At 43.5% G+C, this 25,935-nt stretch overlaps 2 protein-coding genes across 2 annotated transcripts in view; both read right to left on the bottom strand.

The window, feature by feature from the left end:
- The window catches only part of PPP4R2 (protein phosphatase 4 regulatory subunit 2), a 34,456-nt gene extending 25,780 nt beyond the window's left edge, over positions 1–8,676 (bottom strand). The window contains exons 1-2 of the mRNA XM_077325194.1: positions 8,365–8,676; positions 7,608–7,689 (exon numbers count right to left, since the gene is read on the bottom strand). Coding sequence (XP_077181309.1) covers positions 7,608–7,689; positions 8,365–8,398 — 116 coding nt within the window. The 5' untranslated portion in view covers positions 8,399–8,676. The remainder of the gene's footprint in view (positions 1–7,607; positions 7,690–8,364) is intronic.
- Positions 8,677–23,051: 14,375 nt separating this feature from the next.
- The window catches only part of GXYLT2 (glucoside xylosyltransferase 2), a 28,283-nt gene continuing 25,399 nt past the window's right edge, over positions 23,052–25,935 (bottom strand). Inside the window, exon 8 of the mRNA XM_077325193.1 lies at positions 23,052–25,817. The gene's annotated coding sequence lies outside the window, so the exon portion shown is untranslated. The remainder of the gene's footprint in view (positions 25,818–25,935) is intronic.

Raw genomic sequence — 25,935 nt, 5'->3', positions numbered from 1 at the left:
AAATCCCTGTGTACAATGGTAGGGGTGATTTTTGCTTGTTCTCCCTCTGCCAAGTCACCCTCCTGAACTTCCTCATTATGTGTGGGAGGGGGGTCCGTATCCCCAGAGGAGGCATTTCAGGCTGCAGCAAGAGGGGGTAGGCATGGTCCCATGCACACAATTTAGATGGGATCTAACACAAAGCTAAGTTCATGCACAGTTACAAAAGAATAAAAGTACAAATCAGTATGAATGAAGAACAAAATTACTCTGAGTACTCATTGCATACTAATACAGTAATTCACACTATAGACAAGAAACATATTTATGAAACATGTAACTGGAGAAGAACATCACTCCACTTTCATGTCCAGGCATGCAAACATTTGTAATTTAGTAGGAACTAAGACTTCATGCAAAGTTTGTGAAAATTTCTTGAAAAGAGAAACATATCAAAGACAAGTTTTTGTTAGCACTTGCTAATATTCCATTGGCCAAGTTCCATAGTGGGAAGTCAGCACCAAAGACAAAAGGATATGAAAATATTTAGTTTTTAACAGAAGGTTTTAACATTTATATTATTTGACCTCAGCAACTATCCAGTGCAACAGGAATTGTCATTTATTTTAAGAGTACTTTTCAGGCAGAATGATACTTGAAACTGATCTAAGATTCATAATGTGGTTACAGGGGGACAGACGGACATCCAAGTGAGATTATTACTGATGTGGAACACATCTTCTGGCGCACCTCCTGGGACAGAAATGGGTATGGACTTGACGTCTGTAGTCCTGCCCAAGGAAGCGCACCAGAAGAGGGAGGGAGGTGGCCAGGGGAGGCAGAGTCTGGGAGGCAGCTGGCGGAGTCCTTTGGGGACCAGGGCAGAAGCTGTGCAACTGGCCAAAGCCGCCCTGCAAGCCTCTGGGGGCCAGGGCAAAGGCCGTGCAGCTCCCAGGGGCTAGGCCACAGGCTGCAACACAAGCACTGCCCTCCAGGCCGGAGGCTGGGACCCTCCTGGGAGAAGAGGCAAGGGGGGGGGGGAGGACTCTTTGTGTACATGTGTGTCTGGTGGGTAGTGACCTGCGAGTAGGTTGGGGAAGTGGGGAGAGAAGCAGTCTGTGTGCATGTTTGTGAGAGAGAGGGGGGATGGATCAAAAAGCTCTGGAGCTCTGTGAGAGCCTGGGTGTCAATACTTTATTTTCTACATGCTAAACAAGCCAGAACCCTAAAGCATTAATGAGGCAGAACCAGATCAGTGACCAGAACATTATTATGGTATAGTACTTTTTCCCCTGGTAAAACTAGCCCAGCAGTGTTTAAATCCAATCAACATTTATCTTGTCTCTTGAAATAAACATAGCAATTTCCCCTGGGTTTTCCTTTTTTGGAAAAAAAAACACCCTTGTATATCCTGTAACTATGTGCTTGCACTCTCTTGAAGTACTTGTCTCTCTCCAAAGCACAGCTTGAAATTAAATATAAAGTGATCGTAAGTTTCAGGCATTTAGAAAATACATTCACAAGACTGGGTAGTTGAAGTCCAGCATTAATTTTTTCATAGTTTTCAGCTTGTTGGAGACATTTAGCAAAACACTTGTCAAAATTGGTATTTATATAGCACCTTTAGTATCTAAAATGCTTCACAAGGACAAAGGAATTCCTGTAATAGCTCTGTATGGTAGGTTACATTTGTATTCCCATATTGCAGTCAGAGAACTGGTCAGAAGAAGAGTGGGTTGCCTAGGGCCAAACAATTTGTGGCTGCAGCAAGATCTGAACAAATGGTCTCTTGGAACACAGGTCATTCTCTTAGTCACAATAATAAATATAGGTTTATAAATAGTCACTCACACAGTCAGCTATAATGATTGAAAATCATTTCCAGAAGACCAAACAGTGCCGGATTTAATTGGTCGCCATTTCCTTTCCTGGCCATTAATGTTCTAAAGACTACTGTAAGTGAATGTACAAGTAGCTGGGCTGCTAAAATTGATCGCGGGAGTTAATAAAATAACTAAACATGTCATAACATTACCTTATTGTATCAAGACAATTAAAAGATTTAGAACATTTAGAACATTCAATGTTTGACAATTACCTGCTTGTGTGTGTCCTAGCAGATTTACAACAGAAATGGGTTTCCTTAACAAAATGTTCATAATAAAACTCCCAACAGAAATCTCATGAGAGGCCATAGCTCAGAGGAAGAGCCTCTGTTTTGCATGCAGAAGCACCTGGTTCTATCCCCAGCATGTGCAATTGCAAGGACCAGGCAAAGAGGTGATGTAAGCAGGGGTAGTCAACCTGTGGTCCTCCAGTTGTTCATGGACTGCAATTCCCATGAGCCCCTGCCAGCAAACGCTGGCAGAGGCTCATGGGAATTGTAGTCCATGGACATCTGGAGGACCACAGGTTGACTACCCCTGAAGGACTTCTACATGTGACCCTGGAGAGAGCCACTGCCAATCTGAGTAGTCAACCCTGATGAAAGAATGGTCTGATGTGTTCAACACAATGCATGTTCCGATTTAACTCAATCAAAAAGCATTATCAAAAAGCATTAAATATGCAAAATCTCTGTGTAAAAAAGAATTTCAGGGAAGAGAGCCATAGCCTAGGCTTTTACTCATTCTGTACCTGAAGGTTGCTCTTTTTTTTTTTCACGTGGGGGACCACTCAATTATCTGAGCCCCAACCTCCAGGCTGAAATTACTAGATGTAGGAAGACCACACCTATAAGAATTAGGCCATAAAAATCACAGAACCTGTACTAACGAGACACAGCTCTAGTACAAGCTGAATCCTTTCCCAGCCCTCTTCCACAGCACAGCAACACCACATTAGTTTACTTGTTTACTTGCAGAGCCACAAACAGCCACATCACATGACTGCCTATCAGCCAAGGGAATCACAAAACAGACCTAATCACATACATATCTTTTTTTTCTAAAAATGACACTATGCATACGTTTATTCTTGTATGAATCAGAACAGGATGATTCAGCACAGCTTGCCATGTACAGCTAGTACAGCTAAATCATGTTTAAAGCATATGATAATCTAGCACAAGCATATTTTGAACCTTTCTTACAATATATATATATATATATATATATTAAGGATTCATAGAACACACAAATTAAACTTGCAATCATAAACATTTCATTGTACTTCTGGTGACTGAGTACATTTGTTCAACATGGCGAGGTAAAAGGGTTATATCAATATAGGTAATTCTCAAGAAGGCCCCAGGTATGGATACTAAAATCCAGAGACTGGGACCGTGGACAGACAAAACAGATCTTTTGACAAACCTGAAAAAGCCCCACATTTGCAAGAAAGAAAACTGATGAGGGTGTGGTTAAAAGCCTCTGTAGTTTGTCCTCAGTGGCTATTGTCAGGCAACTACAATACTATTTAAGTCTTTGATTCAATCAGTAATGGCAGGGCCCTTTCCAGAATTACTTTGGCATCTAAGAGAGTATTGATCAGTGCCAGGATCAGCTGCAATCACACACAGCCTAAATTACGGAGTTGATGTGAGGATAAAATGGAGGGCAGGAGAACGATGTAAGCTGCTTTAGGACCCCACTGGGAAGAAAGGTGAGGCATAGATGTACATGCAGACAAGTAGCTGATAAAAAGGTTGATTTACTGGTGGGTGAGAAGACACCAGGAGGAAGAAAAGAGGAAATAGGGGTTAGAGAAGAAAATGTGCCCCCCACAAGTTCTATGCATCTGGTTCTGGTGGCTGCCACTGTAGACTTGTGCCATGGTTTCCCCAGGATAAAGGACGGAAAGCTAAAGACAATGGGGCAGATGAAGATAGGTTGACTGGTTGGTAGGAAAAAAGAACACGAAAACAGGAGGGATGGGACTCCGAAAGAGCAAAATTAGATGCCCACTGCATCTTGCCGGTCTTCTACTTACATTATCCTATATCTACTATAGGTAACAGAATTACCTACCAAGTTCATTCATATTGTTCCCAGATTAATGAAAAAGGCCAAAAATCAATGTGCCCAGAAACCAACAGCTTATCTTCTTACAGAAACATTAAGAGGCCTAAATATGGGGTACACATCTGTCCTTTAACAGTTCAGCTGAGTATTGTGCAGCAAGCTGTTCCTGACCTTGCATTCCCAACTGTCTGTACTACTTACATGGTTCTTTTGACAGGAAAAAAAAATAAGCTAAGGACCAGACATCACTAAGTTTTTCTTGTATGTAAAACATTGAAAATCTCATTAGCAGACATCCAAGTAAAACCCACTAGAATTTTTCTATGATAAGTCTTTAAATTTACACACCAATATTTATGAAAATAAAGTTACCATAACCCTTATTTCATTTTACTCTGAAGCATAACAGAAGCTGAGATCCTATATCTTGTTTCTATAGCGCCATCCTTCATTGTGGAACACATTCCTCCAGCACTAGGCATTTTCTGCTCATGCAAGACCAGTAGAGCAGAAAAAAACTAGCACAGAAGAATATGTATACTGGAGGACTACCTCCATAATGGACAAAGAGCTGCGCAAGTAGATGGAAAGTATAGGATCCCACCTAGTTTACAGTGCATAAAAAACAAAACAAATCAAACAACATCTATTTTGGTAGTAAACAAAGCATGAATACTCTGTTAATCAAGACTACAATCAAATACTGGAAAATGTTAATCAACATTTGTTGTAAGGTACTATATACATTACTGCCAACATCAAGTTAAACTGATCTTGCCATCATTTTAATGGTAGTGTACAAAGACAGATTGGTTCAACCAGTACATATAATTTTAAATGCACAAAAATATTGGCTTTTTGTTATTTAGCTTCATAATTCACTCAGAAAAGACAATGTGTTGTTCTTGTTGCACTAAATCATCTAACTCAAGGAGAAAGTTTTAGAGCTTCAGTTTTTCCTTAAAAACCGAAATGAACAAGAGTCAACTGTAATCTCTGAAAGAACAGAGCACACACAAATACACTGCCCCCATTATAATGGGAACCAGAAACCTATTACCTCACTAATAGTGCATGCTAGAGGCATTTCCCACTAAACTGTGAATAAACGAAATCAGAGAACTAGAAATTTAATAATATATTACAACACCTTTACAAATAAACACTGCTAAGCATATTTGCTCATGCTCAAACACAAGCAACAGAAGTTGTACCAAGCAGCAGGAATAGCACAACAGGAGAGAAGGAAGGCCTGCGAATTTGGTCAGGCTCCTGTTTACTACTTCTCTGGTGCACTGGTCTGCAGGACTAAATCACTGTCTATTGTCCAAGAAGCAGCAGATCAAAGTCATGTACATTGTTTCTTTATACTGACATAGCAAATATGGCTGGAAAATGGGAGAAAATTTGAGCAAACAAGTCTTGCTTTCACATGTAAGGACTTATCAGAACAGAGGACTAGAGCTGTCTAGCAGTATGTTGGATGCACACATTAGGACTGAGGCCTAGTGAAATATTAAAAGAATATGTACCTTCAGTCCATCTCCAGGCATATAGTTAGCCATGATGGTAAAAACTAATGGCCTATAGCAGGCTTTCTCAACCAGGGTTTCAGGAAACCCTGGGTTTTTTTGACAGCCCTGGAAGGGTTTCCAAAATTGCAGTCTGTCTTGCAGGCTCTGCAGAACTGAGAAAGCTCAGACAGGGCCCTCAACTCCTCCGGGAAATCATTCCACCAGGTGGGGGTTAGGATCAAAAAGGCCCTGGCCCAGGTCGAGGCCAGGCATACCTCTCGTGGACCAGGGATCACCAACATGTTTCCACCCGCAGAGCAACGAGCCCTGGGGGGGGGGATAGGAGGGTAGGTGGTCTCGCAGATATGTGGGGCCCAGACCACAGATGGCCTGAAAGGTCAATACCAAAACCTTGAACCTGATCCAGGCCACAACTGGCAAACAATGCAGCTGCCTCAACACTGGCTGGATATGGGCCTCCATGGTGTAGCTGTGAGGACCACAGCAGCTGCAATTTGCACCAGCTTCAAATTCTGGGTCAAGGCCAAAAGGAAGGCCAGCATAGAGCGGGTTGCAGAAGTCAATCCTGGAGGTCAACACTGCATGGCGAGCTTCCCTCATAACCTGAGACTCCACTGATAGGGAGGCATCCAGAATCACACCCAAATTCCTGGCCTCCAGCAAGATGTTAATCTGCACCCAGCCAAGGTGGGCAACTGTGCTTCCTGATCCACTTCTCTCCGACCCAGCCACAGGACCTCCGTCTTGGAGAGGCTGAGTTTCAGGCAACACTGTTCTAACCATCCAGCTATAGCTTCCAAACATTGGTGACAGCTCAACCTGAAACTCCAAACCAGCTGGGCCAGAGGGCACATAAACATGATAAACAGTGTGGGGGAGAACACTGCCCCTTATGGAACTCCACAAGGGAGTTAAAAGGGGCAGCTCTCCCCTCACTACAACCCTCTGTGTCTGGTTCTGAAGGAAAGAGACTAGGCAAGGCAACAGGCCAACTTGTGGTAACCACATCAAATATGGCTGACAGATGGCCGAACCACCCTGATCTAGTTGGCAATTGATATATGATCATTCTAACCTACCCACCGCTTCTCAAAATGGCCAATTATGGGTCTGAAGGAAGTGAGAGGTGGAGGGGCCCCGAGTGGATGTATATACAGCTATGCTTCCTAACCATATTCTGCACAACCTCACCACTTTCTCAAAACCTGAAGAACATTTCAGGGGGTTCTCCACAATAAAAAAAAGTTGAGAAAGGCTGACTTATAGAATGGTTGTTTGGTGAGCATTGAAAAGTGTCCTCTTGAAACCTCACAGCTGAGGCACATCAGTGGTACCCAACAACCAATAATAAAATAACAAAACAATAAAGATCTGTCTTCCAACTTAGAATTCTCCTCTTCTACAGTTATTTCAGAGTTGGTTGTAGATATCTAATGGGCAAGGATAATGATGTCTGATTCTGAAAAATGACCACAAAGCTTGACCAAGGTTAACGTATTCTCAGCATTAGTTCCCCATACATAAGGTGGGCAAAAAGGAACCCACACTTCTAAGCATGATTTTGGAGTAGTATTCGTATGTAAAATGAACACCGTGTGAGTAACTCCAAATGCTGTTTATTAGAGGGGAGCTTTCTTGTACTTTAGATACTTTTTAATCGTACATTTTATTGTTATTTATTATAGAAGATAGTTAGAGAAAATCACCATGCATTTATTTTTTCTATAAAAAGATTGTTGCTATTTCATGAATTTATGATACAGCTATTTGAAAAAAATTAGTTGGGGAGCACTTTGTGCTAGGTTGCGAATCAAAAACGAATGAGAAGCAGACAGCCAGCTTCCATATAACAGCATAAAAAGTATCATACATAAAGTCACACATCTAACAAGTTACTGCGATACAAGTAAAACTTTCACAGGTTCATTTTATGCAATGAGGGACCAAACAACATAGTTAGGGCTGCCCACTAACCACAGAAATCACCTAGAAAAGCTCAACAAGGTGTAAATTCAACAGCTTTCAATCCAAAAGGAAGTTGCTGGAAGAGGAAAGATTGAGTTACATTCTCAAAAAAGCCGCTTAATAAAACACAATAAAGACCCATCACCTTCAGTTAAAAACCACTCACATTGTCTCTCCAGTCTTGGCAACATGGGAAAGAAACTGATCCAGTACTGGACACACTTCCTTCTTCCCTCTCTTTTCAAAATCTGCAAAGAAATAGTAATAGAATTACTTAAAACAATCTTTACCTTATAAACCTTTTCCGTGGTACCTCCCCATGACCCTACTTTCTGCCCCCGGGACAACCACACAAGCACATTCCCAGACCAGACCTTTACAGGCCACACCACATAGGAGGGAATCAATGGGTAAGTTTATTTCCAGCCTTTTCATCAGAACTGGTTTCCCCAAATCGCACCACCCGCCTCAGGCTGGACAGCTAGTAAAAAGCCGTAGCCGATGACTCCGAGCAGGGAGTCAAGAGCAACAGGAAACTGGTATCAAAAGAATCAAAAGGTTAACACGGCGACAGGGGAAAGGCAAGCGATGGCGACGGGTGAGAAAGGACTCTTCAGGGGGGGAGGCGGGTGGAAACCCCGGGGGCACACGCTGGCCTCCTCTGCCGCCTAAGCACCACGGGCACACACAGGACAGGCCCTCACGCCGCCAGGGAAAGAGAAATGGTCCCCATGTACCCTCTGCCCCCACACCGCACGGATCACGCCGTCCCTTCCTCCCCTCACCCCACCCAGCCCACCCCGGGCAGCAGAGGACCCGCTCCCCTCCCGCAGAGGGCTCGCAAAGGCTGAGGAGACGGGGCCCTCCTCCCGCCCTGACCTCGGAGTCACCCCCACCCCGCCGAAAGAGCCCAGCGCCTCCACCTTTCAGCGCCTCCTGCAGCCTCTCGACATCCATGGTCCGCCGCTACCGCCGCCGCTGCCGCCGCCCCCGTCCTCCTCCTCCCCCCGCTCCTCCTGCTGCCCGGGCCCTCGCAGGAAACAGGCAGCAGCAGCAGCAGCAGCCGCGGCGACGGCGGCGACTCAGCCTCAGACACAGAAAAGGCAGCGAGGAAGAGCGGAGAGGCAGAATCCCCGGCGGCCGGGCTCAGTAACCTTCCAACATGGCGCCCAAGCCGTCGCCGTGCGCGCCCCCGAGGCACGCACGCACGCTCGCTCGCTCGCGGGACGCGCCGTGCTCTTCCCGCCCCGGTGGGGGCGCGCTCAGGGAGGTTTGCCGAGAGGCGGGGCCGATGACGTAAGTGCGCCGCGGCGCGTTTGGGCGGGAGGGCTAGGGCGCGTTCCAAAAGGAGCCGTCGCCGAGCCTGCTCTTTTCCATTCGGCTTGTGGGCGCCTGGGCTGCCGGCAGAGGGGGGAGGCGTCGAGGTGACGACGGCTCTGTGTTTACTGCGTGACGCACGCTCGCCCGCCCGCCCCTGGGCGCCTCTTCCATTCATCTCGGCGGCTTCGTTCGCCTTGCTCCGCGCGCGCGGGCTCCCCCTCGGCCGAAGCGACGCGCGACCTTCGCTCCCTCGCGCATAAAGGAGCCCGGCAACGCTCGCGCTGGGGGAGGCCGAAGGGCCGCCTCAATGGAGCTGGCACCGAGGGCGAGTTTTCGCGATCTAGAGGCGGCTTCCTCCCATGCTCGAGTTGCGGATGATGTCGTGGGGATGAAAGGAAAATCCGGCACGGATTGGGTCGAAGTGCTGGGTGAAATACACGGGCGAAAAATCCCAGTTAATCAAACCAAATCCAGCCATGCCAAGCTCGTTGGGCATCTGTGATAGGTGGGGAGTCTCCAGCAGGGGCCTGGGGAGCGATAGTCCACCTGAGGCGGGAACTGGACATGCTTCCCCAGCCACACGAAACATTTGGTTTCTCGGAACAACAATACCATGCTGCCAGCCACCCCCAACAGATTGTTTAGGAATGTAGTCGGAATGTAGCTGAGTAAAAGAGCCTTTCATTTTCCCATTGTTTTCATTAAATCCTTGGGAGGAGCTATATCTGTGTTTAAGCTGTTTGGGATGCACATGATATTGACCTTTCAGGCCTAACATTGGTTTCAAGGAATAATCTACAGTTAGATCCTCAAGATGGCATTATTTGCTGTATTGTAGTAAACTAGACCAGGAGTCCCCAACCTTTTTGAGCCTACAGACACTTTAAAATGCTTGGGTGCAACCAAAAAAGGTCACAGAAGGCTGCGGTAACATGTCCCCAACCCCCCCCCCCAAAAAAAAGATGACTGCCTCTGGAGCTGCAGCCAATTTCAACTTCAAAATATTAGGAAGTGAGGTAATGCACTAATCTAATAGTCATTATTTCAGGCAGAACCTCTCCTAACAGGTTGCCTTTAATGAATATATTGTTTAAAATTTTCTTGCACACACACAACTTACTTTTAGTCATATATTGAAGATCCTTGTGCTGTGATGACAGCTGCTGCTCAAGCAATTTTTTAAAAATCGGGCTAGGCAAACCCTTCACTGGCCCTGTCCACTTTCTGAAAATTTGACACCAGGAAAGGTATCAACAGGCTCTGCAGCTTCCATGGGCACAATAAACCAGACTGTCCTTGGAATAAGAGGGAATGTTTTTTATACAATGCTTTTTACTACCCGGAACAGTTTACACATACCTTCCCCTTCCTCTCCCCACAACAGACATCCTGTGAGGTAGGTGGGGCTCAGAGAGCTCTGAGAGAACTGCTCTGAGCAGCCCTAAGAACTGTGACTGGCCCATGGTTACCCAGCTGGCTGCCTGTAGAGGAATGGGGAATGAAACCTGGTTCTCCAGTTTAGAGTCTGCCACACTTAACCACTACACCACTCTAGTTCTCAGTAAGATATTTCCTTATGTTTTGCCATCTTTTGCATATCACTCGAGATTTAAATTGCAGAGTTTCTGCTTTAATACCACATTATGATAATATATATTGTTTGCTGTCCTTCCAGGCTGTTTGCATGTCAGAGATAACAACAACTCTTGAATTACAAATGAGTAATCTCCCCCAGCATGCTCTCCTAACTACTGACAGAGCTGCACCCAAAAGCCTAGCTCTTAATGACAGGTCTGGAAGGGGGGTGGGGATGGGATTTTTTTTCCAGCCTGAAGCTCTGGGGCGTGACATTTAGGTTACTGATATATTTTAGCAGGTTGTCTCCCAAGAAGGAGACTGTAATTGCTTATCAGACCTTGTCAATGGCTGTGAGGTCAGTACAGAGGATTGTTTAGCACTGCTGACTGAAGAGAATTAGACTTATAACATTTACAGATGATGATAAGTTGGAAAGGGAAGTTGGCTAGTTCTTGCATTTCATCCTGTGTATTTACTGATCTGAGAACGTCGTCAGCATTGCAAAATGAGCAATGGGAGTATGGAGAATATCCCCAGGATGCTTCTGATGTTACTGTTTTGCCACATTTTTCACCTATGACCCAAAAAAAGGTTACTCCCAGAAATACCCTTAGACCATCCTTGTCTGATCTGTGAAGTGGACTAAATGTCTGTCGTTGTGACTGAAGTACAAATATAATGTCTCGTGTACCAGTTTCATTCATCAGACAGCCCTCTCTGTACTGTACAATTTTACTGTACATCTTATCATTCCATGCAATCCTAAATCAGTAATTTGGATATTTTAAATTTCTGTATGTTCTAGGCATTTAATTTTGTTCACTGGACTTATATTTTGGATTCTTGCAGCTTTCCACATTTTATCTGGGACAGCACCAGACTAGTCCTGTTCTGTTTATTACTTAGCCTGGTGATACAGATGGGTAACTTATGATTAGCTTGTTAAGTGATCATATAGAGTAGACAGTGATGGAAGGATACCAGCTGGGAAATGGTTGCTTGTATTTACCCAAACATAAAATGTTTATCAGGATAGCCTGGATTCAGTGTATTGTAGTCTGAGCTGTGAACCATTAAAAAAAAAATAATTCTGGGTACAGAACAGCCTTTTGACGCTCATAAGCAAGCATTCTCTTTGAGTAAGAAAAGTTACTTCAGTAAAAGCTTAGAGCTTCCCAACTTTGTGTTTTTCACTATCTGTCACCAACATAGCTGCACATTTATTCTACACTCTTTCCCCACTTCCTTTTCTTTCTTTTTTTTGCAAATCCGGCTGTGTTACTGTGAATTTTTCTTCTGTGCAGCCTACATGCTGCTGACTCACTGAAAACTCAAATAAATCAAGTATTCTGATCTATGTTCATAGGACATTAAAACATTTAGCCACAGGAATGATGGACTAAAATTTTTAAATATCAGATCTTCAGCCAAACCACTTTCCTTTAAAAATAATTGCCTTTGAATATTGTTTGCATTGAACCATTTCATTAGGGAGAATATGACTGTAAGAAATAATCCTTTCATTTTTAAGGGATACAATTAGGGAGCGCAGGCTTTGATCATTGCTATAGGAAAGATAAGCATTACACACAGCCTCTGCTCTTGGTGGCCATTTGAATGCACTCATGCCGGGGATGCAATCATAATGCAGAATATTCTTGCCCAAATCAGTATGGTGCCTTGTCCTATTTCTGTGCATTCAGCTGGAAAACAGAAATGGTGGTATGGGTCCATGACCTCTTGGCTTCATAAGAAAATCTGTCATCAGAGTGCTGGCATAGTGCCTGAGACCATACCCTGTGCTGTTCCCAATTCAAAGACATCACAGGAGCTGAGCTATAGTCATTTGGCTAGTCCCAACAATTGAAATATATAAACTTGATTTAAGAGAGAAAAAGGAAGTCCGGGTCTGTCATTTACAAAATCACGTGTATTGAATTAGTATTTGTAACTGAATTGGATCTAGTCATAGCATTACTGCTACTACTCAAGTGGAATTTGAGGAACAAATAGCATTGTATTGATTACCTCTCATAGAATCAAATGAAATTGGGCTGTTGGCATTAAATGACGTTGAGTTGGATCTAGCCAGTTTCCCCACTCAGTCTTGTCCTGTTCTCCACCTCCCTGCAGCCCCTGGCACATGTATCTTTTGTCTGTGCAGGTCCTATAATACTCAGCAGTCTGCACAGAGCTTTTAGCCCATCAAAGGATTAGCAATATACAACCCATGATATTTGCATAAGGTTTTAAAAAATTATTCTGTATGAATCTAAACACATTTCTGGATATTATTTGCATGCCACTATCATTAACATTTCTATTTGTTTAACAAGTTGAAAACTTGCCTGAGAAAGAAAAGTTCAGTGGAGACCTTGAACCTGCTCTCAGTGCTTTTCAACAACCTGCTAGCCTAATACAACCCCCTTTTTTCAGGCTGTATCTGAATTGATCTCACCTCTCTTAAGTGCATGTTTGAATAATAATGCTCCATTATGGGCACACTTCACTTGATTTACACAGAGTTATATACTGTTGGCAGAAGCTGATGGTCATTGGCTGAACTCTGATTAAAAGGTCAGGCATAGCCTTTTAATAATAATGAGGTTTCCATTAGGTCTAACAACCTTTGACCTATACTGAAGAAAAAGAAAAGGTTTTTTTTATACCCCGCTTTTCACTACCCAAAGGAGTCTCAAAGCTGCTTACAATTCCCCTCCCTTCGTCTCCTGACAACAGACACCCTTTGAGATGAGGTTGAGAGAAACTGCTCTGTGAGAACAGCGCTAAGAGGACTGTGACTAACCTAAGTTCACCCATTTAGCTGCATATGGGGGAGTGGGGAATCAAGCCCAGATCCAGATTAGAAGATGCTGCTTTTAACCACTATACCAGTGGTTCTCAACCTGGGGGTCGGGACGCCTTTGGGGGTCAAATGAACCTTTCACAGGGGTTGCGGCAGGGCAATCGACTTGGCTGGGGAGGGCGCCATCCACACAACAGCCTTGTGGGGTAGATCGAGATAGAGCGTTCATCTGTCTAGAGCAGCGGAAAAGAGCGAGATCAGCACGGTGGGACAAGAGGCCGAACTGAACTGAGAAACCTCAGGGGGAAAAAACAATTTATATACCATCATGAACAGTGGATCTTCACAGCATTGGTCAGTTTCGGCTTAATTTCTGTGAAAGAACACTTGCATAATTGTATGGTTGGGGGTCACCCCAACATGAGGAACTGTATTAAAGGCTTGCGGCATTAGGCAGGTTGGGAACAACTGCATTACACCAAGTCAGTATTGACCATAGTCTGCTTTGTCCAAATAGCTGCATGAGCTTTCAGCATATTCAAAGCCTGTATTTGATCGCTCGTTTGTATTTGTAGCCTTACTGATTCTAAAATTTCTGGACCCTGCTTGCATTGACAGGAATGCAGGCTGTCACTTGAATCAGTACCTAGCCAGGGACAAACACACGGCCACGACCCAGTATAACTCTTCATTACCAAGTGCCAAGCCAGGAGATGTATCCCATGTAGCAGGATGAGAAGGTCCTTTAAACAGGAGTCAGAACTGGTGTTACTTGGACGACCACATCCCAAAGCAGGTATTTTTAAGGTCTCACTGAGGCCCCATGAGGTCAGGCACAATAGTGCTGACTTGCCAACAGACCTGGAGAAAAAAATGCCCTCTCCCTTTAATAGAGATTTACTGTGTGTAAATGGGCAGTTGAAACTCTTCACAGCATGGAGGTAAATGACCTCACCTGGCAAAAAGGATCCATTCTGTGTATTAAAGGGACAAGACATATTTCGCCCATGCAGTTGGCAACTCTAGCTGGAACATTAGAGAGCTGTGAAAAGACTTTAACATGGGCTGCAGCTCTATGGGGGAGGGGGACACAAATGGTTTGGCTTGCAAAAGACCCCAGGCTCAGTCCTTGCATCTCCAGCTTTATGTTTTTAAAGAAAAGACTCAAAATACTGAGAAATGCTTCTTTTACCGGGCTTGTTAGTCTAGGGGTGTAATTCTAGCTTTGCATGAGGTAGGTCCTCCTGGGTTCAGTTCCTAGACAAGCCCATGCTGGAGAGTAGGAGTGGCTGCAGCTTCAGAAATTATGAGGCGGGCCCAGGGCATATTGGTGGAGCATCTGCTTTACATGCCAAAAGTCCCAAGCTCAGTCCCTGGCGTCTCCATTCTGTTCTAAGGGTCCAGTAGTAATTAAAAATTTCTACCTGACCCTGAAGAATCACTTCTAGTTAGAACAGGCAATACTAATTTTGATAAATCAATGTTCCAGTTTAAAGTAAGTCTAATATGTAATTCATTTATATGCCACCTTTCTCCCAAGGATGCCAGCCTCCAGGTGGAACCTGGAGATTCCCAAGAATCACAGCTAATTTCCAGACTATAGAGGTCAGTTCCCCTCGGGTAAATGGATGCTTTGGAGAGAGGAATGTATGGCATGGTATTCCACTGAGGTCCTTGTCCTCCCCAGGCCCCATCTCCAAATCTCCAGGAGTTTCCCAACCTGGATTTGGCAACCCTTCCCCACATCTCCTGGGGAAACCTGGCAACCCTACTTTCTCCCCAGTGGAGATCCAAGGCAGGTTTATGTGAGTGTCCAGTCTTCCATTTTATCCTCACAACAACCCTCTGAGGTAGGTTAGGTTGAGACAGTATGACTGGTCCAAAGTCACTCAGTGAGCTCCCATGGCATCAGTAGGGATTCAAACCCAGGTCTCCCAGACACTAGTAGATGCTTTTAACCCCTACACCAGGGGTAGTCAACCTGTGGTCCTCCAGATGTCCATGGACTACAATTCCCATGAGCCCCTGCCAACACCACACTGATTTCCCATGCAACTCCAGTGACTTGCTTAGCTACAGTGCCCTGCTGTCTGGAGGGGATAAATTGCCCTGTCCCTTTAATGGAGGAGTAATGAGCTGCTGTTTACCAGATAATGTTATTTACCGCCTTGCCATAAAAGCTTCAGCTGCCCAGCACATTCTGTCAAAGGGCCAGGACTGTCAGCAACCTTACATTCAGCATCTCAACCAGGATGAGGCAAGAGCTATATCATTGTCAAATCAGAAGTTCTCTTGCTGCATGATTTTTAATCCATTGTAAGGTGCCTCAGACAATGCATAATCAGAAGGCAGGTTTCAGGTCCTTAAATACTCGTATTAAAACATACTCGGCTTCTGGGTATTCTGTGCCAGTTGAGAACCTGTACGTGGGGGGAAAGTGTGAAGACCAACACTTGAGTTTGTGCAGTGGGGGGTTGTGACGCTTTCCTTTTCAGACAAAATTCCTCAGAATAGTCAAGATCGGGCCTCATTTTCAATGTGGGCAAGTCAGGATAAAGGAACTATTCACTGGCGTCTTGCACAAATTAGTGTACCACTGAATACTATTACAGATAAAGATCCGGAGAAAATATCTTTTTCCTGCTAAACCACCCTGAAGGTTATTATCATATGATTCAAGTGGCACTGGCTTCACAGAAGTCCTCCAGGTTGACAGGGAAAAGGCTTTTTCTCCCCTTTCTTTTCCAGTTTCAGAATGGCAGAGATAATTTGTCATTCCATGGAGTAAGTGACAAGGCTCATCCATCGTGAACATTTCCCCCGGTGGTTGTGCATATTAGATCTCGGTGTAGTCCAGCAAGAAGAGGAAACAAATGCTTGTTTAGAGTACAAAAATGAGTCATAGAGCATTAGTGGATTGGAACAGGCTTTGTTGTTGCGATTTTGGTGAGATTGTTGTTTCTCCAGCACAGTCTATACACAAAGCCATTTAAATATAGGTAACCATTTGTGAAGTGGTTAGTCCTACATGGTTAAAAATCAGCAACATGGATTTTGCACCTGTCATATAAACCAGGACTATTTATACATTTCAGCTGGTGCCCAGGAAGATATTGGTGACTTAATTGGGTAGGATCAAAATAACTCTCCTCTTCCCTTTTCCATATTGCAAACTGGCTGTGAACTCCCACAAGCTCCCAAAGCAATTTCCATGCAGCTTGGAAATGGGTCTTTGAAACCAAGATTGGATTCTAGTCTCACTAGGAATTACAAACTTCTGTTGTTATAGTTTCTACCCAGATTCAGACTCTATTGATGGATGGGGGCATAAACTATGGTGGGGGGAGCAGTGGGGCTCAAGCCCACCCAATTTTCTGGTGGGAGACAGGTGCCCCACCCTGCCTGCCAGGTGGAATCATGAAACTGCTCAAACTGCCAGATTCTTAATCTGGAGAGTGGTTCGATTCTGCATTCCCCCACAGGCAGCCAGCTGGGTGACCTTGGGTTCACCACTGTTCTGACCCAGCAGTAATATCAGGGTTCTCTCAGCCTCACCTGCCTCACAGGGTGTCCGTTGTGGGGAGAGGAAAGGGAAGGCGACTGTAAGCTGCTTTGATTCCTGGTAGAGAAAAGCAGTATATAAAAACCAGCTCTTCTTCTAAACTCTATGGCAGCCCTAAAGAGCATGAAAGGGGGAAGGGAAAGATCAATCTGCCTGGCAATCTAGAGGCCTCTGCTGTTGAACTGAAGAACATATTTCCTATGACCTGCAACACAAACTGTGATGTAATTACAGCTAGACTGGCGTCCAATTGCACCTTGTAGACCAACAAGATTTGGGGGGAGTCGGGGGGTGTTGGAGCTTTCAAGTGTCATCCCTCCCATTGTTGGTATTTGATGAAAGGAGCATTGACTCTCAAAACCTTATGCTCCCAAAATCTTGTTGGCCTCTAAGATGATACTGGACTGCAATCTGGCTGCTCTACTGCAGGCCCCCATGGCTGCCCTCAACTATATGATGTAAGGAATTTGATTAAGAGGACTATGGTTTGTCTTCACAGGTGGGATACTAGAAATGGCCCTATCATCATTTTATTATTAGCTATGGGGGAGTGCTAACAACCCCTTCCTACTTAGATGTGTGCAGTCTGTCCCGATTCCATCCTGGCTAAATGTGTCTTGGTGAGGTCAAGGGTCTCTCCAGGCCAGGACTGGATCAAAACTTTGGGTGGGAGTCTGATTCACTCATAGGACATCTGCATTTCCGCCCATTGCCACAGGGGTTTGCAAAGCCAGGCACCCACCCTTGGTCTATAAAGGTTATCTAATCATCAATTGTAAGTTTTCCTCAGTGCAAATTCAAATGACTGTAGAGCTGATAACCTTTTTGTTGACTTTGCCTGTATGTCTCCACGCCCACCAGCCTGCCCCAGGGATGGGGGAAGCCCCACCCCTGTCTGGATGCAGTCTCTTTTTGTCACCTTTCCTTTTGTCATTGCATGGAGGCATGGAGGGTGAGAGGCATCCACCCCGCCAGACCTTTTGTCCACCCTTGCATGGATGCAGTCTCCTTTTGTCACTCTACCCCCACCCACCCCCCATCAGTCACATCCAGCAAATCCAAAAATTCTCTTTCTGGACTCACTTTGCATTCCTGGGTCTCACATCTTTGAAATTCTTCTGTTCTGGCTCTTATAATTATCTCTTTTGGCCAGCCCACACTGTGTGGTGTGACCTGCTCTACTTGCCAACTCCACTTTACTTTTTCTAGGTCAGGACTTTGGGGGATTTATTTGCCATATAGAAGCACCCTTCTACTGCCTTACCTTACTTTTTCCATTAGATCTATGCAAGTTCAGTTTAAAGCCCCTACTCTCAACCTGTGGATCATCAAAACATACTGAGACGCCATTCTTTACAATGGATTCTGAGATCCATTTGTAGATTTGTGCCAAGCATCCAGTCTGTGAATAGTCTAGTTCAGGGGTAGTCAAACTGCGGCCCTCCAGATGTCCATGGACTACTATTCCCAGGAGCCCCTGCCAGCAGACACTGGCAGGGGCTCCTGGGAATGGTAGTCCATGGACATCTGGAGGGCCGCAGTTTGACTACCCCTGGTCTAGTTGTTAGTATGTTAGTTGGCTGGAAGGCCAGAGTTCAAATCCTCACTTAATCATGAAGCATACTATATTTATTTGTTTGTTTATTTATTTATACTTTAGATTTTTGCCCCAACTTTCCCACCTAAAGGTGGACTCAGGGTGGCTTCCAAGAATTAAAACCATCGTTAAAACATGAATACAATAAATAACAATCAAAACATTAAGACTCATTCCCACCCACCCTTGGACCAGTCACACAAAATTAGTTACTAGGGAGAGAAAAGTTATGGTCTAACCTTTTCTTTGACATTTAGTTTTATATGAGGAGGGAATTCGTTTGTATGAAATCCCTACACAATATCTTACATAGCATAATCAGACAGGTTTACCACCTCAGTGAGAATAAGCCAGAGCCTTCAAATGGGGAGAGGGGTAGACAGGACTGACCCATTTCATTTCTAATTCTATTAATCTAGGGGAAACAGAATAGAACAGTGATTACTTTTCCACACCAACTTCTATCGCACACTTGACTGTCAGAACTTAGTTAATCTTCTTTTTGTACCACAAATATTTTGCTATTCTAGACTGCCTCCTCCAAGTATGTATCTTTTGGTAGCATGAATGAGAAACTGGGCCTGTATTTCCAGTCTCAGGGAGTACCAGTTATCCTTGCAGTATTTAGATATGAAATCTTTGTTGTCAATAGCATTAGAACTAGAAAGATTTCCTAGAAGCAAAATCATACTAGAGGACAAAATAACCCAAGATATGTTTCTATGACTTTCCTGAGAACTGTCAAATGTATTGTACCTAACATGGGTGCTTTCTCCTTTCTGCCACTCACAGAATTGCCTGTCCTGGTTCTTCTCCCAAGAGATCTGCTCATCTTTTCTTTCTCCCCAGACCAGAGCAAACAGCCTCCCCATAATTCACTGAGCCACAATGAATGCATTCCTGTAGTTGCCCAGCAACAATTTCCCACTGTCTTCAAATCCAGCCAAATACTTGAGAGCCAGAGGAATCAAGACTTTCCTCAAGCACTCAAGAATGACATCTAATTGATCCAAGGGATGGATTTGTTGTGATAGTAATGTAGGCTGAGCATTTAGTCGCCAGAACCTGGCATTTTAAAAGATTGTTCAATTTATTTAGTTTTAAATTTTGTCTCATTTCAGTCTTAAATTTCACAGGCAGACCCAATGAAACAGAGTCCCATGAGTGAATGGGAGAATGCCAAGTACATGCTGCTCTAGTCTTCGCAAGCCTGGACTTGCCCAGAGGAGACTTATCTGGCAATATCCATTCTGTCATGTGTCTCTCAAGGGAGAGAGAACTGATACAGGCCTAGCCAGAAGAGACCAGAGGCTTCTAAGTCCAATATCAGCAAGAATAAACAAACCAAAAGGTACTCTTGACTAAATGTCATGCCATAGAAATTCCACCTGCTGTAATACAAGGCACTATTTTGCCAGCCTCCAGGTGGAGCCTAGAAATCTAACCCCCCTCCAAAAAAATGGGGGGGGGACACATGACTAGAACTGGAACCATAAAAACCCAACTGGTAACAGGACCTACCAAGGTTGAATGTCTGTATTATTGTTAAAATTATATTACTTTTATTGTGCACAATTAAAAAAAAAACTCTAAGAGATTAAATACAGATGTCCAGCCCATAGGCTATTGCAAACCAGTATGCTATGCACTATGTGAACCAATAGACCAGTGGTTCTCAACCTTCCTAATGCCGCGACCCTTTAATATAGTTCCTCAGGTTTTGGTGACCCCCAACCATAACATTATGCAAGTGTTCTTTCACAAAAATTAAACTGAAACTGACCAATGGCGTGAAGATCCATTGTTCATGATTGTATATAAATTGGTTTTTTTCCAGGGTTTCTCAGTTCAGTTCTGCTTCTTGTCCCAACATGCTGATCTCGCTCTTTTCTGCTGCTCCAGAAAGATGAACGCTCTATCTCAATCTACCACGCAAGGCTGTTGTGTGGATGGCACCCCCACCAAGCTGCTTGCCATGCTGCGACCCCTGTGAAAGGGTTATTCGACCCCCAAAGGGGTTCTGACCCCCATGTTGAGAACCACTGCAATAGACAGATGCGTTTCAGTCCTTGTAGGACCTTCTTCAAAGGTCTGGTTTAAACACACACCAGTTCTTAACACATAAAATACGTATAACAGCTAATAAAAGCTCCAAAGTAAGAGCTGTAAAGTGTCAGAGTCACTTAATGAAAGGTGTCTAGTTTTTAATCATTAGCTCTCTTCCAAAGGCTGCCCAAAATTTTCAGTGGTGTGTATCCTTATTAGTGTATGTATTGCACAAAACCCTGGTTGAAAAAAACCTGGTTTCAGAAAAAAACCGATTGAAAAAGTCTGGATTAGCATGCCTTGTGGCCTGCCAGTAAATCCCGTTCTACTGCATGTTTCGTGTACATGACTCATGCACTCATACACTCATACAAACTAATATCAGTTTTAAACAAGGAACCTTTAAAAGACATACTACTTGGGGCATGTATGTTTGAGAGTACACAAGCAGGCAATCATCAATGAGTGAGAATCGGAACCGCCCTTCTAATTTATTCTAGAAAAAACACAGGCTTTTCAAATACGAGGGATGCTCACGGGTTCATTTATTTACACTAACAGACTAAAATTGCAAATGACTTTGAAATGCACTGTAATTACCTCCTTAGGAGCTATAAACATATGGTGCACTTGTCAAATTTTAAAAAAGCAAGACAATGAAGTGGTGTGACATTGACTGTAATGTCTTACATACATACGAAGACTTATGCATTTATACATATGCAAATAAGTTTCCATTTTATACTTGTATAGAAATCTGGATCACTCTGCCATATGCAACCAATATAGGGATACAGAGTCAGGCCTATAGTGGATTTAACGTTAGCAGGAAATACATCTGCTGACATCTTGAATATCTCTGTTCACCCAACAAATATCTTTAAAATGAATATCGCTGAATCGGTTGTGTGCCTAAGGACTGGCACAGCCTGGCGACTGGGAGGGGCCTCTAAGACTGGGAGGGGGGTAGGGAGGGTAGGGGTGCTGCAATCACTATGAAATCCCTTCAGGAGAAAACCCAGAAATGACATCAGGTAGCTGTATCAATCATGGCATTTCCTAGAGCTCCCTCCAAAGTGGTGTCACAGTGCATATACCACAAATGTATTTTGTTTTGTTTTTAATTCTGCCTCTTCGAGTGGTAGCAAGCAAAACAGGTTTCTGCAGCAGGTAGCTTAGAAACAAAGTTTTCAGTTGCACAACTGGATTCAGCGGTCTTATGGCACTAAGAAGTCCTATTGGCCTATATTTCCTTCATGTACTAAGAATGTGTACGTGAAACACAATCCTTCAGATGTTGAGCAACAGAAGGTAAAGTTTATTTATTTGGCGCACCGGCATGAACTATCATTTTTGGGTTTGAGTTTCCATCCAGGAAATCCCAATAGCTAAATGCTATCCTTACTAAGAAAGCTAGTAGCATGCTTAATGTTTGATTAAATGCTTTCTTTCCTCATGACAGGGTCTTCTGAGCTTGGTGGGGGTAGAAAGTACCCTTGAACTTCAGCTGCCTTATGGCAGTCCCATAAGAGTTTTCAAGATGAGAATTTGAAGATAGTTTGTATAGGGAAGCAGTAAGAATAAATGACAAGAGGCGAGGGTCTGTGCGAAAAGGCCTACAGATCAGAAGGCGCTGCGGTATTTATTACTCCCCCCCCCCCCAAGTTAGACAAAGGAGCTTCCTGAAGGCATCGTGTTCTTTCAGGATTGGTTTAGGTTACATTCCAAGCCAAATAAGGAAATAGGTCAAAAGGGGCCGTCTCAGACTAGGGTTAGATGTAGAAGCTTTAGCTGGAGAGGGGCGTGGTTTGCCAGCACTGAACAGCCAAACTCCTACAAGTTTGTCATTACCTGTCTCCATACCACAACCTTGTAATTCTCTGGAGGTCTCCTATCCAACTCTTGGCTAGGTCCAACCAGCTTAGGTCCTTGGCTAGGTCCAACCAGGATCTGGCAAGACAGGGCTAGCTTGGGCTATCCAAGTCAGGACCTTCTACATTTAAGCTCTTTGAAATAAGTATTAGAAAACAGTTGAAATCACAAGCACACTTGCAACCTATTCATGCCGAAGACAGAAAGGGAACCATTTCAGGCATGCTTGCCTCTGCTCTCCACAGGATAATATTGTTCTATGCACATAGCTCTGACTGATTTGAGATAATTACAATATATGAGTTTAATTCCTACATTCAGTTTGCGTTACTTAGGCCACAAGCTTGCATATGGGTTGAGTTTAACGTTCATAAGGCAGAGGATCATAAGGCTACTTAATTTGTTCATGAGTTAGTCCGATACTGACCCTGTATCTTCAGTCTTGTGACCTTATATCCATTTATAGCTATTCTGATAGCATTTCTAAGTTACACTGAGGTAAGATGCTTTTCCAGTAACTGCATCATAGTTCAGAATATAAAACTACATATGGATGATGAAAAGGTTATAAATATTGGCACAGGCCCAGTATTTAAAAAATAAGTGATGGGTATTTTTAAAAAATTATCATTCATTATGATGTATAGGATAAGACTGAGATGGGAAACAAAACTACTATTAAAACTGGAATGTGATAGAGTTCTGAAAGTTGCTGTAAAATATAAATTAGTATTCTAAATTGACAAAGCATAAACATATTTATACAGTTTTTTAAAAAAATCCATAAGTTTTGCAGTGCTCACAAAAAAGAATATCCACAGAGCCAAAAAACTTTCAGAATTCCCATATTATTGTGCAGGTTCTAGTTTCCATGTTAAATCAATCAAATCCTCTATAAATCAAATACAGATACTGTAAAAGTACATTTTCTGGTAAAAAGTTAAAATAAAAACAAGTGTGCACACATAACAACATTGCAACATCTGTAAACATATATCAAGCACTTATTAGAGATAATGCTTTTTTCCGACAATGGTCTCCAGTTTTTTGCTTCCTTCATTATGAAGAACTCATGTGTAACTTAGTGTAATAGTGTAACTGGAATTCAAATTCTGAAGATGATACGTTAATTGGACATATGAAGTAGCCTTATAGCATGGTTGGCCATACTATGGTTCTCCAGATGTCCATGGACTACAATTCCCATGAGCCCCTGCCATTATCATGCTGGTAGGGCCTCCCCTGCCTTATAGGAAGTCAGCCTATTGGTCTATCAAGATCAGCTTTGCCTCCTCTCAGGGCTGCTGACAGAGGGGACTGAGGAAACAGAATTCAGGGAGCCCAAGTCCTGGAAAAGTGTCACGCTGCTTCCAGCCACATGCCTTTCCCTTTACTTTTTCATGCAGTTCTGGCTGCAGCCACTGGGCGTGCAGGGAAGTCTGAGCACAGTAGAAAGCTTTCTATTGGCTAGACTTCCCTTTCTCCAAGACTGAAGTAAACTTGTCTAACGGATCATGCTAAACCTATCAATTGATCTTTTAAATATTATTAAAAATTAGATTTATAACGAATACCATATCCAGTATTTCTTTCTCCCCAGGAGGGATCCAAACCTACATTGTTGTCCTATCTTCCATTTGATCAAACATTGTGATATAGGTCTGGCTCAGAGTGTATCACCCAGCAACCTTCCGTGTCAGGCTGGGGATCTGAGGATTACAGACATGACAAGTTACATAAAAACTCCCTCAGTACATGTCTGTTGTGAAGATAATCTGGTTCAGGATGTTCCAGTTCCCTTCATTTTTGGCATTGTAACTTCTATCATCATTCTAGGGTTAGTGGCCAGTTTTCAGACATTTAGCATTATTATCTGAATTATGCCTGCCACAGAGACTCTTAACTTGTTACAAGCAGCACAGTGTGGTGATGGTCTGTCTTACCTGGACTAGGATTCTCCTGTGCTGACACACCCACAATCATCCTGAAACTGATGGCCAATTTTCTGTCTCCTAGGTTTATTCTCTGACAAATTATGCCTGCCAGTGTGATGTAGTGGTTAAATTGGCAGCTTCAAACCCTTACTCTTCCATGGAAGCTCACCAGGTGTCCTTGGGCCAGTTACACACTCTCTGCCTAACTGCCTAACTGACCTCAGAGGGTTGGTGTGAAGATAAAATGGAGGCAGCTGTAAGCTGCTCTGGATCCTTATTGGGGAGAAAAATGGGTGATAGTTAAATAAACAAAAATGAACAGACAGGCCAATTCTTTTATTACTATAGATTCATGCTAACAGCAAGCCAAGTGATTTGTTCATTTTGATTTGGATCAGGGTCATATGGGTGAAAGTCCAGAGGGACCCTTTGTTTTGGTGGCTCTTGCCAGCACCGATTTAGCACCGATTTAGAAGTCTGACCTTCATTCCACCTTCATGCATTTTTAACTTTAGTCCTCATCTGTTGGGTCTCAGGTCCCTTTATTATACATCAATCCACACTGGCTTAAGGGAAGAGGTGGGTTCACATATGGAACAATACTTCCATATTTATTTTATTAATTTATTAATATAATTTATACTCTGCCTTTCTCCCCAATGGGGATCCAAGGAAACTTACTTAGTTCTCCTTTCTTCCATTTGGTCCTCACAATAACCTAGTGAGGTAGGCTAGGCTAAGACTGTGTGAGTAGGCCAAGGTCACCTAGCAAACATGCATGGCAAAGTGGGGATTCGAACCTGGGTCTCCCAGATCCTACTGTGACACAACCCTGGCTTTCTGCAAAGAGTAGCACCAAACACCATGTCAGCTTCAACATGGCAAGCTTCAAAACCTTTGAGTTTTGAACTTCTGAGTCCAAACTTCGATCCAAAGATTTATTTAAAGACACAGGAATATAACATCACAAAACTGATAGGAACTCGTGTTTCTGAAAGATGCACAAATTCTCACTTTGATTTGTAATCTCACCTTGCATCTCTAAAAGAGATTTGCACATTAACCTTAAGACACACACTCTATGGCATGACTTGAATGTTGCATACAGAATGAGACTTAATAAAGCATCTAACCTGGGCACATTTTTTGCCAGTATCTGTTAAAGTTCTCCATGCTACACAGATAATAAAGGCAAATAATATTTTCCCACTCTGCATGAAACACCTGAACCTAGAAAAATGTTTCAAAGTAGTCTTGGGCTATGTTAATTCCACTTCAGAGAATGAGCCTTATTTTTCTTCCTTACTAAATATACAGGAAGGTGTTCTGGAGTCATAGCAGGTATTACACTGCACAGATGGAAATCGCATTTCCCCCCTCCCACCCAGTTACAGCTTTCTGTAATTTAGTTATTATTGCATGGTGAATCTTCACTTCCATGTCTAACAATTACTTGGAATAAATTTCAGAAAAGTCCTCTTGTCTATGTGATGCAACAAGGATGACAAAGAGCACAATTTCACACTTAAATTCTCTTAAGCTCGTGGATTTATGTCTGCACCGCATGGTGACTAAAGAGACTTCAAGTACTAGCTAATTTGTTTTGGAATGAGCTTTCATAGGCAAGACTTACTTGGTCCTATACACCAGGGGTAGTCAACCTGTGGTCCTCCAGATGTCCATGGACTACAATTCCCATGAGCCCCTGCCAGCATTTGCTGGCAGGGGCTCATGGGAATTGTAGTCCATGGACATCTGGAGGACCACAGGTTGACTACC

The sequence above is a fragment of the Paroedura picta genome, chromosome 3 (genome assembly GCF_049243985.1).
Source record: "Paroedura picta isolate Pp20150507F chromosome 3, Ppicta_v3.0, whole genome shotgun sequence".
NCBI lineage: Eukaryota > Metazoa > Chordata > Lepidosauria > Squamata > Gekkonidae > Paroedura > Paroedura picta.
Note: the sequence above shows the minus strand (reverse complement) of the source record. Positions and strands in the feature narration are given on the sequence as shown.